Source organism: Podarcis erhardii (assembly GCF_964252035.2).
Source record: "Podarcis erhardii genome assembly, chromosome: 8".
NCBI lineage: Eukaryota > Metazoa > Chordata > Lepidosauria > Squamata > Lacertidae > Podarcis > Podarcis erhardii.
In genome coordinates this window covers 84982998-84998106 of record NC_138499.1, presented here as the reverse complement: position 1 = coordinate 84998106, position 15109 = coordinate 84982998, and the positions used below count along the sequence as shown (strand labels likewise).

Here is a 15109-nt window from a genome sequence, read left to right as displayed (position 1 = left end):
CTCAAACCCAAATTACCAGAATAGGTACCAGAAAAGAGGAGCTGCCCTCAGTAAATTAGGTTGGCTGGGACATAAGATTTGCGCTGCCATTCTGCTCCTTCCCCCAGATCACCTGTCTTAGCAGTAGTGTGCGAGGCGACAAAGTTTCATTCACAAACAAAAATCCATGTAAAGCTGGAAGAAGGGAACAAAGTACTGTGGTTCCTCGATTTAAGAACAGTTCTGTTTACAAATGATTCGGTTTACGGACTCCGCAAAACTGGAAGTAGTGTCCCGGTTTGCGAACTTTACCTCGGTCTAAGAACGGAATCAGAACGGTGGAAGGGCACTGGCGGCAGGAGGCCTCATTAGGGAAAGTGCACCTCAGTTTAAGAATGGTTTTGGTTTAAGAAAGGACTTCTGGAACAGATTGAGTTCGTAAACCGAGGTACCACTGTAAAGGTTTCATTTCTGTTTTCCACACAGCTGGTAAGCCTAAGAGCTGGTTGGGGGGGGGGGCAACTTTAGCTGTAAAGAATGCTTGGGTGTGTGCCTAAGAATACAAACTTTGCTTTTAGGTAGAGCTTTGATGGGTAAGTGGCAGGACTTGCAGTCTCAGCATGCACCTGCTGATGCCAAGCCATAATGAAGCCCCTGCATGCTGTATCCAAATGCAAAGAAGGACCTGGAGAACCATTCACAGAATACTTTTCACCTGTACTGTATAAGCAAGCAGTAATTTATTAGGCAGCTACAAGTCATATAAACAGCAGGAGCCCGGCCCAGGTCTGGTCACGTTGTGTCTTCTCGGTTGCTCAAGCTACTCACATGCCAGGGGCAGCAGGAGGGAGGGAGGAGAGAGGAGAGAAGACATGATGGAGCAATACAATAAGGAGAATCCGCAAAATGAGGCAAAAAAATAAATGGTGCATCTGCATTTCCTTAGCACCACCCAGAAAGATGGTGAAGAGATTGGGAAAACCATCTTCTCCCATAGAAGCCTCTCCACTCCCTGCATAGTCTTTGAAATTTCTGTACCAGGGCTGGCCCAAGACACTTTGGCCCCTAAGGCAAACCACAAACTGGCACCTCCTGCCTGTCAGGGAGGAAGGGCTGAGTGAAGATCTACATCACAAACTGGGGGGAATAAAGCTGTGCATTGGGAACAAGAGTCGGAGGAGACCTGTTCACCAAGAGGCCGCTGTAGAGGTGGCATGGGGGGTGGGCTGCCAAAGAAAGCACAGATCCGGCCTCCAAGGAGTGCTGTCACTGCCACCACAGCAGCAGCAGGAGGTGCTGTGTACTTTGGAGGCCAGATCTGCTGCCCCTATGAATCCTGCTGCCTGTGGCAGTCGCTTTACCTTGCCTCTTGGGTGGACTGGCCCTGCTTTGTACCTTTCCTATGTGAGGCAAGATCTAGTGTGGGGCTTTGCCTGGAAGTGCTGCTGCTGTTATGAAACAGTTTCCCAAGCAATGCCTGTCACTGCTTTGTTCAGCCTTCACCAACGTGGTGCCCACCAGATGTTTCGGACCACAACTCCCTTCAGCCCTGGCATCAAATGGCCATGCTGGCAGAGGCCAACAGGAGCTGCACTCCAAAGCATCTGGAGGGCAACACACTGGTGAAGGCTGGCAGAGTTTTAGGTGTGCCATTTAACATTTTTGAATTGATGAAACCATGTGAATTGAGAAAACAGTATCTAAACGATTAAAACGGATACTATCATATATTTTAAACAGACCAAATACAGTTAAAATTGAGTAATGATGAATAATATAAGAATGTATAATGCTGTAAACAAAAAATTCAAAAGAAAATAAGAAAAAGCAAACATCGCTGTCATTAATAGGACAGTATTTAATGAGTCTTTTGTTTGTAGTTGTAGTATTTATATATTTATGATCTATAATTTAAGGAGACTCATAGTCATATATTCCCATAAAATAGCAGAAGTCATGAACATTTTTTTAAATTTTTTTTGGAATCCTGCCTGACAGTCCCCTCCAGGAGACAAGCAAAATTCCTCCTTGTTTAGAAAGGCTTGGGGTTGTGCGACTGATTCCTGCAAGCGGTATGATCCATCTCAACTCATGTTCCATGTCAACCACAAGTGAGGCCCACCTCTTTGGGGTTGTGTTATAGCAAAAGTGTTCCTAACATCAAGCTGGTGCCCTAATATAAAAATTGCCCAAATAATCTGCTGTCTATAGTTCCATTTTCTAAGGTACTGATGGACTCCTCTTGGTGTTAATGATGAGGGTCTCAGGGGAAATCAATGCCCTATGAGCTGTGTCATCCATTTGTGTTGCTTTGGCTGACTGATTCAGGAAATGCTCTGGGCTGGAATCAATGTTGGCAGCCTTCTAAAAGTTCCCTTTCTTTTACCCCTGACATCACTGTTGGATTTCCCCCCAGTTAGGTACAGTGGTGCCTCGCAAGACGAAATTAATCCGTTCCGTGAGTCTCTTCGTATAGCGGTTTTTTCGTCTTGCAAAGCAAGCCCATTCACAGCTTAGCGGATTAGCGCTATTAGCGGTTTAGCGGCTTTTAGCGGCTTATCAGCTTAGCGGATCAGCTGATAAGCGGCTTAGCTGCTTAGAAAAAGGGGGGAAAGGGGGGGAACCCGCAGGAACTCGCAAGACATTTTCGTCTTGCGAAGCAAGCCCATAGGGAAATTCGTTTTGCGAAGCGCCTCCAAAACGGAAAACCCTTTCGTCTAGCGGGTTTTCCGTCTTGCGAGGCGTTCGTCTTGCGGGGCACCACTGTATACAAAAGCTGAGTAAGGGTATTTCCACCTCAACCTTGATGTGGCACAAACTCTCATCTTCTGCATCACAATCTGTCACTCAGTGCAGTGATCAACTGGAGGCTGATGGCTGTTGCGCGGTGTCTGTGACTCTGCCTGTTGCATCTTCCACTCTTGGCCTTGGATAACCTTGTGGGGAGGCCCTGAACTTTGTCTCGGCTCAGGACAAATGTGAGTGCTCTTTGAAGGCCCCCGAAGCCCAGAGCTATATGGGTGTTGTGTTGTGGGGGGTTCTCCTTCCTCCCCTTTGGTGTTGTGCTAAAAGAACAACAGCTGTGAGTTCAAGCAGTCTGGCTTGTAGGGGTGCCTGGAGACAAGCAGTAGAGGGCTGACTGCTGGCTGTGCCACTGAATCTGTGCCATTGGGGAGACACTGTGATGCACACTGTGTGTCAGATGATGCAGTGGTGCATGTGGGGGTAGCTTGTGGGCATCATTGCTGATGGAGTCCAGGATTGGTAGGCTTTGATGGTTTTCCAGGAATGCTGTGTCTATTGTGACTATCAAGCTGACTTCTAATTTTTGAGCTCGTTTGGAGGTTCTAGCAGGGGAGCGCAGCTATTGTATACCCTTGACCAAAGAACGCTACACTCCTTCTATCTGGGATGGTCGTCCTCTTCCACCAAGCGCGCAGCTTCGGGAGGGACACACATGGAGCGGTGAGGGAGGAAGGGGATACCCGCCTAGCCAGGCAGATCAGCCGGATCAACCCTGGCGATCAGTGGGGTGACAGATGTCGCAGCCAGATCGCCCTCACATCCCAAGCTGACTTCTAATTTTTGGACTGGTGTAGAGTGAGACTGAATAGTTTGTTTTCAGGTCTTATTTTACTGTGTGTTCCCTTGAGGCTCCTTGGAAGGAAAGGTAACATGCAGATTTTGCAGAGAAACCCAGTCCTTCTTTAATTGGTGGGGAAAAACTAGACAATTTAATCCATGTTTCACTATCACAAAGGGAGAAAATAAATTAGGGAGTGATCCTGTTCTAGACTGCAGCCAGCTCTGGAAGGAAAATTAGTTTCTTTTTAATCAATATACTTTAAGTTAGTTGAAGCTTACCTTGTTTTGTCTGACGTGCTATATTCATCGGATCTAGTATAAGAACTGAAATGTAATGAGAATTAAGATTACTGGTACTTAACCTCAGTTATATACAGATAAACATACCTTGGCTTTGTCATGGAGCTAGCTTTACTATACAGTCTGAAAATTAATTATTATTATATGTACTGGGGTGGGCAACCTATTGCCCTTCAGAGGTTGCTCGACTACACCTCCCATCTTTTCTGACCACTAGCCATAATGGGTTATTGCAGTACAACAACACCTGGAGGGTCACAGGTTTCCTGTCCTTGCTTTTCTTTCTTTTGTTGTTGGACATCATCTTCCTCCAGTACGGCCAACCACATCTGGAGGGATACAGCCCCCCCCCGATATATACTAACAGCAAACTCCTATCTGTGTTATTATGTAGCTGAAATGGCACCTCTGACACATCAGCAGGCTCAGACGAACCCCAAGGTTTGCAGAAACACCACAAAAATATTAGGGAAAATCCCTAAGCAAGGGACTCCCCCCAACTCCCCCCAGCCCAATGCAAAAGTGGATGAGAGGGGAAAGGGCATGTGGAGGTGGTCATGGCTGAATAAGACTGCATTCTGTTGCAGGTCCTACTTGTCCAAATTGTTGGTGGACCAGAAGATTTCAGGTGTGTACAGGGCAGGCCCTGATAAACTGTGGCCAAAGTGACTTACTCAGAATCACCCAGGGACCCGCTGTCCTCTATGAAATAGTTGCTGATTCGTGCCCATTTGACAATCAGGACGGCTGACCCAACCACAATGGGCAGAAAGAGAAATATGCTCAGGAGCACCCACGTCCGCATGTTGTCTTCTATGGCTCTTTCGGTAATATCTAGATGGAAACAAATTTCACAGCAAAGACTGAACCAGGAGAGCTTCCACATTAGACATTTTTAGTGTGGCACCGCCCGATGCTCCAATTTTTTAGAATTTTTTAAAGATTAGGAAGCAAACTCTTTCCACATTGCTAAAACAGCAACAACCAGAAAGGTTTTTATTTTTTAATTTAGCATTATTGAGTTATAAAAATGTAATATTGTAGTAACACAGTTTTACAGCACTATTCCTCTTTTTCATTAAAAATAAATAGAGAGCTGGAAAAATGTTAAATTAAAAGATCATTTAAAAATATGTATAAAATGGGGTTATAAAATGGCATCCTTCACAAAGGTCACAGTGAAACTGCAGACAGAAGTTATGTCAAATCCACAGGTGTCAGCAGAACATAGCAGGTTATACACAAAGAAAAATGCCCTACTACTAATGATAGTAGTAATAATAATCAGTTGCAGTTCTGCTTGCAGCTTACAGAAGAAAAGCAGTACAGTGGTGCCCCGCAAGACGAATGCCTCGCAAGACGGAAAACCCGCTAGACGAAAGGGTTTTCCGTTTTGGAGGTGCTTCGCAAAACGAATTTCCTATGGGCTTGCATCGCAAGACGAAAATGTCTTGCGAGTTCCTGCAGGTTTTTTTTCCTCCCCCCCCTTTTCTAAGCCGCTTATCAGCTGATCCGCTAAGCCCCTAAGCCGCTAATAGCGCTAAGCCACTAATGGGCTTGCTTCGCAAGACAAAAAAACCGCTAGACGAAGAGCCTCACGGAACGGATTAATTTCGTCTTGCGAGGCACCACTGTACTAAGTTTGGAAACTACTGCAGCAGAGCTGTTTGTCAGGATGGAGGGTCCTGCTTTTACTAACCAGAAGCCAGCATGCGAAGCCCACTGTCAATGCTTCCTCCGAGGGGGCCTCCTTTTTCCTTGCAATTTGGAGGCGCCCATCCTGGATCACAGTGGCAGTTCCTTTTGTTGTTGCAAATCTGAAGGGGGGGGGGAGGAATAGCAAACATTTACTCCTTGCTTACGTGCTTTATCTTAAACAGAAAAATATGCTTTAAGAAAACTTTATTCTTATTATTTCCTGAGTAGGGCTTCAGTTCTAGTCTAAAATAAATTAAGTGTAAAGTAGTAGTACTTATTATTATTATTATTATTATTATTATTATTATTATTATTATTTCATTATTTGTACTCCACCCATTTCACTGGTTTGCCCCAGCAACGCTGGGCTGCTTCAAGCATATACAAAAACATATTAAAACATTAAACATTAATTTTTTTCCTATACAGGGCTGCCTTCAGATGTCTTCTAAAGGTTGAATAGTTACTTAACTTCTTGAAATCTGATGGGAGGGCGTTCCACAGAGAGGGCACCACTGCTGAGAAGGCCCTCTGCCTGGTTCCCTGTAACCTCACTTCTCGCAGGAACCACCAGAAGGCCCTTGGAGCTGGACCTTCAAAGGTAGCCCCACATAGAGTGTGCTGCAGTAGTCCAATCGAGAGATAACCAAGACATGTGTGCAGGGAGATAGGGTCTCAGCCAGCATACCAGATTGAGCAGGTAGACAGCTGCCCTGAAAATAGAATTAAACTGCACCTCCATGGACAGCTGTGACTCCCAGGCTGAGCACCTGGTCCTTCAAGGGCAGTTACCCCATTCAGGGCTGTTCTCCAGGACCAGTACTTCTGTTTTGTTGGGATTCAACCTCAATCTGTTAGCTGCCTTCCATCCTCCAGCCACTTCCAGACACTCACACAGGACATTCACTGGTTCTGATTTAAATGGAAGGGATCCAAATGTTCCCCACCCTCTAGACATGCCTGGAGTTGTTGACCAACCACCTGCTCAATTACCTTGCCCAAGAATGGAAGAGCTGAGACTAGATAATAATTGGCCATAATGGCTGGGCCCAGAGGGAATCAGCTGAGAGGCCATCAACATGGGAACAAGACACCTCCCACCACTCTTTGGAAGTCATTTGGATCCATTAAGTGACCATTCGAATCAGTCCCACCTCCCTGCAGAGGGGAAGGGTCACAAAGAAGTCTAGTTGCATCAGGAAGTGATTTGACCATGGCACTTCTTTTGTTGTTCTGGAACTTAATGTCAGATCACCCACATCCACAGTGGTAAATGCAAAATCTAAGGCATGTCCATGGTTATTAGTAGGGTCAGAGTTATTCAGGGACAGCTCCATGAAGGCCATGCTTTCCATGAAGTCCCAAGCAGTCCCGTGTAAGGTCATGTCAGCATGGATGTTCAAATCTCCTAGGGCCACCAGCCTAGGTGTCTCCAGCAGAACATCTGCCATGACCTGAAGCAGCTCAGGCAGGGAATTCTTGGTTCAGTGGGGAGGTCGGTACCCCAATAGGAATCCTGCCCAACTTCTAGAACATGCATTCAGGAAACTGAGTCTCTTTAATAGGATGCCCGGTGAAAACTAATGACTTCCTAAAAATTGCTGCAATAACCACCACTCCGCCACCCACATACCCTGGGTTGCAGTGCTTAAGAGAAACCTGGTAGGCAAGCAGTAGCAATAACAGCCCCATCTGCCATGTCCCACCAAGTCTCTGTTATGTATGCCAGATCAATTTCTCTATTCACGACCAAGTCATGTTTTAGAATGTGTTAGCAGATGCCTTGATCTCACAATTAGCAGCGGAAAGCATGCATTTAGGTCAGGGGTGGTGGCTAATGTTTTTCAGGCCATGGGCTACATTCACGACTGGTCAACCCTCTACAAACCCAACAGTAGTTGTGGCAACAGCGATCATCCAAATTCTGAAGTTACCACACATAAAGTACACATGCTTAGTACACATGCAGACCAGAGACACACATGCAGGCAAGTAGCTCTATTCCCTGCCCCCCCCCCCGCAAACATACATGAAATCATAGAATCACACCTGCGGAAGATGGGGGGGGGGTTTCCCTTCCCACCAGTGTGCTGGGAGGAGAGAAAATTCTCCCAGGCCAGCATTCTATAAGGATTAAGAAACGCTGTCCCTCTTCCCAGCTCAGCACTGTGATGCAAAGGTAGACACCTTGCAAAGGCTTTCTCTTGCACCACCACTGATGTTACGTTGGAGCTCAGGAAGCAGGAATAGGCACAGTGTGTCATCTAGTTTTCTTATCTCTATGGCTACCCTCAGAAACTGTCAAGAACCCTGAGTGTCTGCGGCTGGATATCTTCACATGAAGGAGAATGGAGTCGAAGAATCCTAAAGCGGTAAGAGCTGGCTGTACCACTTCAAGCTATGGAGTGGAGATTTTTTTAAGAAAAGTTCCCATATTAATTCCTTTCAAGTAGAAAATTAACACAGCAGTTAGAAGGATAACCTGAACTCTTCTTGCTGCGCTAGTTTTCTACCCACAAAGTGGTTTTAGTAAAAAATGAAACTCCCCAGCTGTAGTCTTAAGTCCACTCCACCACCTCAATCTCTTGCATATGTACAGCCAACTTCAGGCACACAAGAAAACACCAAATAGTTTCTGAGGGAAAACACCACCACCTCCTTTTTATAGCAGAAACACTAACATGGAAAATATAACATTCGTTTTACTTACTCCATGCCCCAAACACGTTTTGGTAGGATCACAATCATATTTCAGGACGTCATACTTTTCACATACTTGTTTGAGACAAACCTTAAAAATAAATCAATCAATAGCATTTTTCAGTTTTTAGAAGAGTTGCTGCCTTGCAACAGACCTTTTGCATTCACCAGACCGCATCTATGAGTGTTTCCAGACAGGTGTTTATTGCGAGATCTGTATGCAAGATTTTTCCATTGTATGCACAATGTCATCTGCATCGAAGTGCTAGTCTGTATTTTCCCCTCCTCCATTAATCCAGATCTACCCTTTTTACAGGAAAACAGCATCATCATGGGAGGTTGGGGGGTAGGGGACAAGATTAACCATAATGCCCTGCTTTCATCCCATCCTCTTGTCCAGCACTGATGCCTAAAAATCTTTTCCACTTCCAGTCTCCTCCACCTCCTATGAAAGTCAGAGGGCACAGCTGCCAGAGTAGTCATTGCTACTAAATGGAAATCTCAGGACACACCAACGAAGGAAGAGTGGATTTGTAAATTAAGTGAGTATATAGAATTGGCAAAATTAACTTCAATTATAAGATATCAATCAAATCAAAAATTAAGAATGGAGTGGAAGTATTTCGAAGATTGTATGCCAAAATATTGTTCTAAAAATGACATGTTAATAGGCTTAGAATAAAAAATGTAAGCAATAACAAAACAAATAAAGAAAGAAGGAAAAATCAGAATTTAACAAAAATAATTTATTACAGAATGCAATGGAAAAAAGGTAGAAAGAAATATAAAGAAGTCGAATTGCTGTGGAGGGAAGTAGAGGGTGGGAGGTGGGTCTTATAATTTAGTGTATAATTATGCAGCTGTTGCAATTTAGATATTATATTTTAAGCGAGGGAATCATTGGGAATTTTGGTTATTATGTATATATGTTAAGTTTCAATAAAGATCTTTGTGTTGTTGTTTTTTAAAAAAAGAAAGTCAGAGGGCAGCTAGTGAAGCCTACAGGCAGATTAAGGAGTGAGTGGCAAGTGGCTGCTAAGGTAAAGGTAAAGGGACCCCTGACCATTAGGTCCAGTCGTGGCCGACTCTGGGGTTGCGGCGCTCATCTCGCTTTATTGGCCAAGGGAGCCGGCGTACAGCTTCCAGGTCATGTGGCCAGCATGACTAAGCCGCTTCTGGTGAACCAGAGCAGCGCACGGAAACGCCGTTTACCTTCCCGCTGGAGTGGTACCTATTTATCTACTTGCACTTTGACTTGCTTTCGAACTGCTAGGTTGGCAGGAGCAGGGACCAAGCAACGGGAGCTCACCCCGTCGCGGGGATTTGAACCGCCGACCTTCTGATTGGCAAGTCCTAGGCTCTGTGGTTTAACCCACAGCGCCACTTGTGTCCCAAGTGGCTGCTAGGGGGGAGTACAAGCTGGGGGGGGGATAGTGGTCATGTCTCTGGCCGCTGCAATGAGCAGCTATTTTCTCACTTGCTTCCCCTTTGCAATCAGCAGTAGTAGCAACTCTCGCTTGGTCTCAGTCTGGTGCAAGAGGAAAAGGAAGAGGAAGAACTGGAGGAAGAACACCATGGCAGGAGGAGCATTCCTAATGGGCATATGGGGAGCCCCCAGGAACACTGAATCATCCCCAACTGAAAGGAAGCCAAACATGTAAATACCTGAAGGCCAGGGACAAAGAACCCCTTTCAGGCCAAAGACCGTTCCCCCCCCCACTAGTCTTCCAAGGGCCATATGCTAAAGTGGATGGAACAAGAGGGGTGACAGAAGCCATCCATGAAAGTCTGTGGCCGTGCTGTGTGGGTTCACATGCGCACCCCTCTCTCCCTCTTCCACCCAGGCAAGCAAGAGGCGTCAGCACTGCTCAGGGACTTGTTGCAGCCGAGCAAAAGCAGTCCAGGAGGGCACAGGGCATGGCCAACGCAGCGGCGTAGCGTGGGTTGTCAGCACCCGGGGCAAGGCAAGTAATTTGCGCCCCCTAACCCGGGGCAAGGCAAGTAATTTGCGCCGCTAACCCCTAACCTCCCGCCGCTGCCATCTTCTTCTTGCTGCTGCCTGGGCTGGGGTATTTACGGTAAGGTAGCCACGGCGGCGGCGGCGGGTCCGTGTCAGGTGATCTGAGGTGAGTTGCCGCTGGCGCTGCCGCCCAAACGACGCCGCTTGCCCGGAGGAGGAGGAGGGCAGAGAGGCGAGGAAAATGCAACATGGCCCAGCAGCTGCAGCAGCAGCGGCGGCGGGGCTGTGAGGAGGGGCTGCCTGGCGCGCCCTCCACGGCCCTGACGCGCGGGGACCGCGGCGAGCTGCTGCCTGCCGGACGCCTTCAGCCCAGACGCGCGCATAGCTCGTCGGTTCCGCGAGACATGGGGCTCTGCTACAGCCTGCGCCCGAGGCTCTTCGGCGACTCCGGTGGCGGCAAGCGCCCCCCCAGATGTTGCGCCCGGCCCCCCCTGCACCCCCACGCTACGCCACTGCACCAACGAGAGGTGAGATCTATAGAGGGTGCATGGCCTGAGGAGACAGGAAAGTCTGCAGGGCTGCATTAAGCCCCCTGGCCTTGAGGTCACCCCCCCCCCCTGCTTTAGGCATTTTATGAACAAACAACATCTAACTGCATTTGCTGATTTCCATCTCTGGTTCTCCCATCACTCCCAGCCCATCATACCTGTCTCCCCATAGCGGAAATTTAGATTTTAAGTTCTTCAAGCATGAGACCAGTGGTCTTCCTTTTGCTTGTGCTGCTCTTTAGGACACCATACGCACTGGTGACAACATTTAAGTCAGATTGTATCCCTTACCTTTTCAGTTCCACATTTTGTACCCTCTTTCACCAGCATTGGGTCCGGAAAGCCCTCTGGTTGTTGAAGGTCCAGGGATATACAAAGGGTATCTTGGAACGGAATGTACAGAACTGGAACGTCCATGTCAACATAAGGATTTCTGGTTGGATAGAGGCAAATTAACTTTCCACATTTGATATCCCTGTCAAAGGCATTTGGAGAAAAGAACAGGATCACACATTTGCAAAGAGTTGGGAATTATGTATTGGAAATATCTGTTTCTTTTCACCTCCAAAATATCAGATTTGACAACGGAAGTATGTTTTTGAACATGTTACCTAAAAATGCATGCTTTTCATTACACAGATGACAAGTGGGAGGAGCTGTTATTCCTCAACCTTTGAAACATCTGGCATCAAAGATTACTGCCCAACCGTTTGTGCCCAACGGATATATTTTGGTATATCTTAATTTGTTGTTGTTGTATGGTTTTGCTGTATTGATTTTCTTATGTGAACCACCTTATAATCATTTTGGTGAAAGGCAATCTACAATTAATTAATTAATTAATTAATTAATTAATCCTTCTCCTCAATTCATTTTTCTTTTGTGTTGTGTCCTCTATTTTTTAAATTAGTTTTTATTAAAGATTTTACTGTGTATCAAACAAACAGACAAAAAAGTACATTGCCTCTACTTTCAATTCATAGAGTTTTTTTCACAGTTTGTTAACATTGGTACTAGACACATATGCAATTGGGGGAAAAGAGAGAGGAAAGGAGAGAGAGATATTGATCTTTTGTTCTGTTGTGTAGTATTCATGCAGGGTTTTTATGTCAGCATCGTGTAGGTAGGTCCTCTGTATATTTATTTATTCATTTATGATGGCATTGCGAGAGATCTGAGGGTCCAACGCTTGGTTGGTTGTGTTCAGTTAGCTGCAGTGTGGTTTGCTTGTTTGTTTGTTTGTGGGTGTGTGTATGTGTGTGTGTGTGGTACCTATTTATCTACTTGCACTGGCATGCTTTCGAACTGCTAGGTTGGCAGAAGCTAGGACAGAGCAACAGGCGCTCACCCCATGATGCGGATTCGAACCGTCAACCTTCTGATCAGCAAACCCAAGAGCCTCAGTGATTTAGACCACAGTGCCACCCACGTCCCTTGTTACAGCACCAGGGACAGAGCCTGGTGTGCAACTTGCTCCAACAAGGCTTGGAAAAGAGGCGGATTTTGGGCAGTGCAACTGGTTCCCCCGCCAGGGCACAGGAGTCAAGGGTGCACCTTCCCAAAGCAAGCACTGGAAGGAGGCGTGGGGGCTCTGACAGGATCCTAGAGTCCTTCTGCTTCCTTCCCAAAGCCTAGTTAGCACTTGCCCAGCTTTAGGAAGGAGGTGCAAGGCCTTGTGCCTCCTTCCCAAAGCTCGGTGCCTCCCTTCCCTGGATGTTGGAAGCAGCTTTGAATGGAGCGGGGAAGACGTCAAATTTGGGCCTCACACAGGGCACCGTTATCACCAAGATCTGCCCCTGCTTGGTAGTGAACTGAGGGCTTGTAAACCTCCATGACCTCCCATCTGGTATGCTTCTTGCACCATTGGACTGACAGTGTGGGAGACACTGTGTTACTTGGTCTTGGGGGAAAAAGATGCCCATGACAATCCTGCTAGGGGCCGAAACCAGGGAGGGGATCTGGTGGAAGAAAAGTGGGAATTTAAAGTGTATATAATATAACTTTGTATTCCCCCCCCCTTTTAATGAGAGATGGGAAAATCGTGGAATGGAATCTTTTTTTTGACCCTAGGGGAAATGTTTTAAGAATAAGTACAGATAGTTTTAATGGGAAATAAGATTAAATAAAGTAAAAGTGGATGGTTATTTGGTGAAAGAAAGAATGGAAAATCACAGTATATTATGATAAGATATAAGTATAAAATTAAGATGAAGGATTTGCTGAAATATCTATATGAATTTGAATACAAAGAGGGGAATTATAGTATGTTAAGATAAATTATTAGGATAAAAACAAAGTTGGAAGGATTTGCTGGAATATCTAATTGAATTAGAATACAAAAATGGGAGGCGTGAGGAAGTCAACGAAATAAGTGAATGTAAGTAAGTGAGATAAAGGTTTGACTTGTTTTTTATTTCTTCTTTTCTTTTTTCTTGTTTCTGTTTTCTGATGATTTTTAAAAAATATATGTATTGTTTTTTCTTTTTCTTTCTTCGATTGTTTACTTTTTTCCTGTAACCTTTAAAACCTTAATAAAAATTTATTAAAAAAAAAAAAAAAGACAATCCTGGCTCCAGCACCATTGGCCTTGATGTTGTAGGATGTGGTTCAGCAGACACCTGACTGTCAACCACAGTTTAGTGGGACTGACCACCAGTGTCAGGGTCAGAAACCCAGTGCCGTCCCTCGGCTAGTGACACAGGAGCCTCCAGCTGGGTGTCCTAGTCCCTGTGGGAGGGTCATGACAGCCCACTGGCTACCTTGATACTATATCAACAGTAAAAACATGCACCGTACAATAGAAGATGCCCAAGCCGCCAGCCCACAGTTTCTTCTGTTTCCTAATCACATACCGCAAAGAACAAGTCTTAAATCCATTTCTTATGTCAATCCCACAGTGTCCAAATCTATCTGTCTCACCATTAATTTCTTCATAACATGCTTGCGGAGCACTTTTTGACCCTATAAATATTAAAAGGATTTTGATTAGAAGGACTAAAATGAAACATTTAATAGTTTTCTTCAAGCAATGCTCTTAACAGATATTTTCGTATGTGTAAAAACATATCAGTCTGACGCATAAAGTCTGATATATTGCATTTGCCTCTGCAAATAATAAATTTGATAGCCTTGAAGGTGCTGCAAGACTCGTTCTTTTCACTGAAGCAGAATTATTTAGTTATTTAAAATATTTTCTTCATGGAGCACATAGTTAAACAATGGAGATCACTGCCACATGTAGTGAAGGCCACCAACTTAGATGGATTTAGAAGGGGATTAGCAAAATTATGAATGGTGGGTCTATAAATAGCTACTAGCTATGACGGATCTATATACAGTATAACCTCCTGTAGAAAGAGGCAGAAGGAGCAGGAGAGCTACTTGTAGGCTTCCTATAGGCATGTCGTTGGCTACCGTGAGAACAATCCTGACCAGATAGGCCTTTGGTCTGATTCAGCAGGATTCCTCATAAAGGCATTTGATGAAGGGCTTCACCAAAACAACCTAACTGAACAGGCTGGCATGGTAACTAACAACAGTTTGGCTTGTGCCTAAGTGTAGTTAGGTAGCTAGTAGAGTGATTTTAAAGTTGGCATAAAATGCATAAACCTGGTCATACCAGTCAGAATTCTGGTGGCCATTTTCTGCCCTAAGGAAGAAGAAGCATGCCTTGGCAACCAGCCATATTGGGGACTAGTTGCAAACGTGGAAGGCAGCACAGCTAATGTCATGGGCTTCCCCTTCCAGCCAGCTCAGGTGAAAGGGCAGGTGTGTCAGGAGATCCCCCAAAACAGGGCGTGGGGGAGGAGTGGGGAGATGATTTCATCTGCCAAGCAGAAATGCTTGCATTGTTGATGGAACAATCTAAATAGCATGACGCTGAATTCTGCTCAAAGAGTCCAAGAGAAACCCAGGACTCATTGGCTGGGCAAACTGGTATAAAATCTGAGGAAAGCTCATGGTATAGGTGCGAGTGGGCATGCACACACAATTTGGTTACAGAAGGAAGCTGTTTGTTTGCTTGTTGTTTTTAAGGGTAAATATTTCATTTTGTTTTTAAAAGAAGCAAAAAAGCAAATTGTCTCACTTACTTTCACCAAAAAGATCCTGACACTGTAGATCAGCCGACTGACAGGATCCACCATAACAGTAGCCAGAATTAGAGGCACAGCCATAGCCATTCTGGGCATAAACATTGCTTGGGCAGTATGCCGAACTGCCATTGCAGTACTCAGGGAAATCGCAGACACTATCTACAGCTGCTCTACAGATTGTGTTTCTTGGCTTGAACTAGGTGAAAAGGAAAAAGGAAGAAGGAAAGTATCAATAGCATTTTTCA

General features: G+C 45.4%; 1 protein-coding gene across 2 annotated transcripts in view; it reads right to left on the bottom strand.

Annotated features, from left to right (window-relative positions):
- Window positions 1-697: 697 nt before the first annotated feature.
- The window catches only part of LOC309347842 (disintegrin and metalloproteinase domain-containing protein 2-like), a 46852-nt gene continuing 32440 nt past the window's right edge, over window positions 698-15109 (bottom strand). The window contains exons 14-21 of one of the 2 annotated variants that reach the window (XM_081872698.1): window positions 14862-15060; window positions 13623-13731; window positions 11062-11245; window positions 8273-8353; window positions 5564-5681; window positions 4539-4698; window positions 3844-3888; window positions 698-799 (exon numbers count right to left, since the gene is read on the bottom strand). In XM_081872698.1, coding sequence (XP_081728824.1) covers window positions 772-799; window positions 3844-3888; window positions 4539-4698; window positions 5564-5681; window positions 8273-8353; window positions 11062-11245; window positions 13623-13731; window positions 14862-15060 — 924 coding nt within the window. In that variant the 3' untranslated portion in view covers window positions 698-771. The remainder of the gene's footprint in view (window positions 800-3843; window positions 3889-4538; window positions 4699-5563; window positions 5682-8272; window positions 8354-11061; window positions 11246-13622; window positions 13732-14861; window positions 15061-15109) is intronic. The other variant, XM_081872699.1, reaches the window with a different exon arrangement.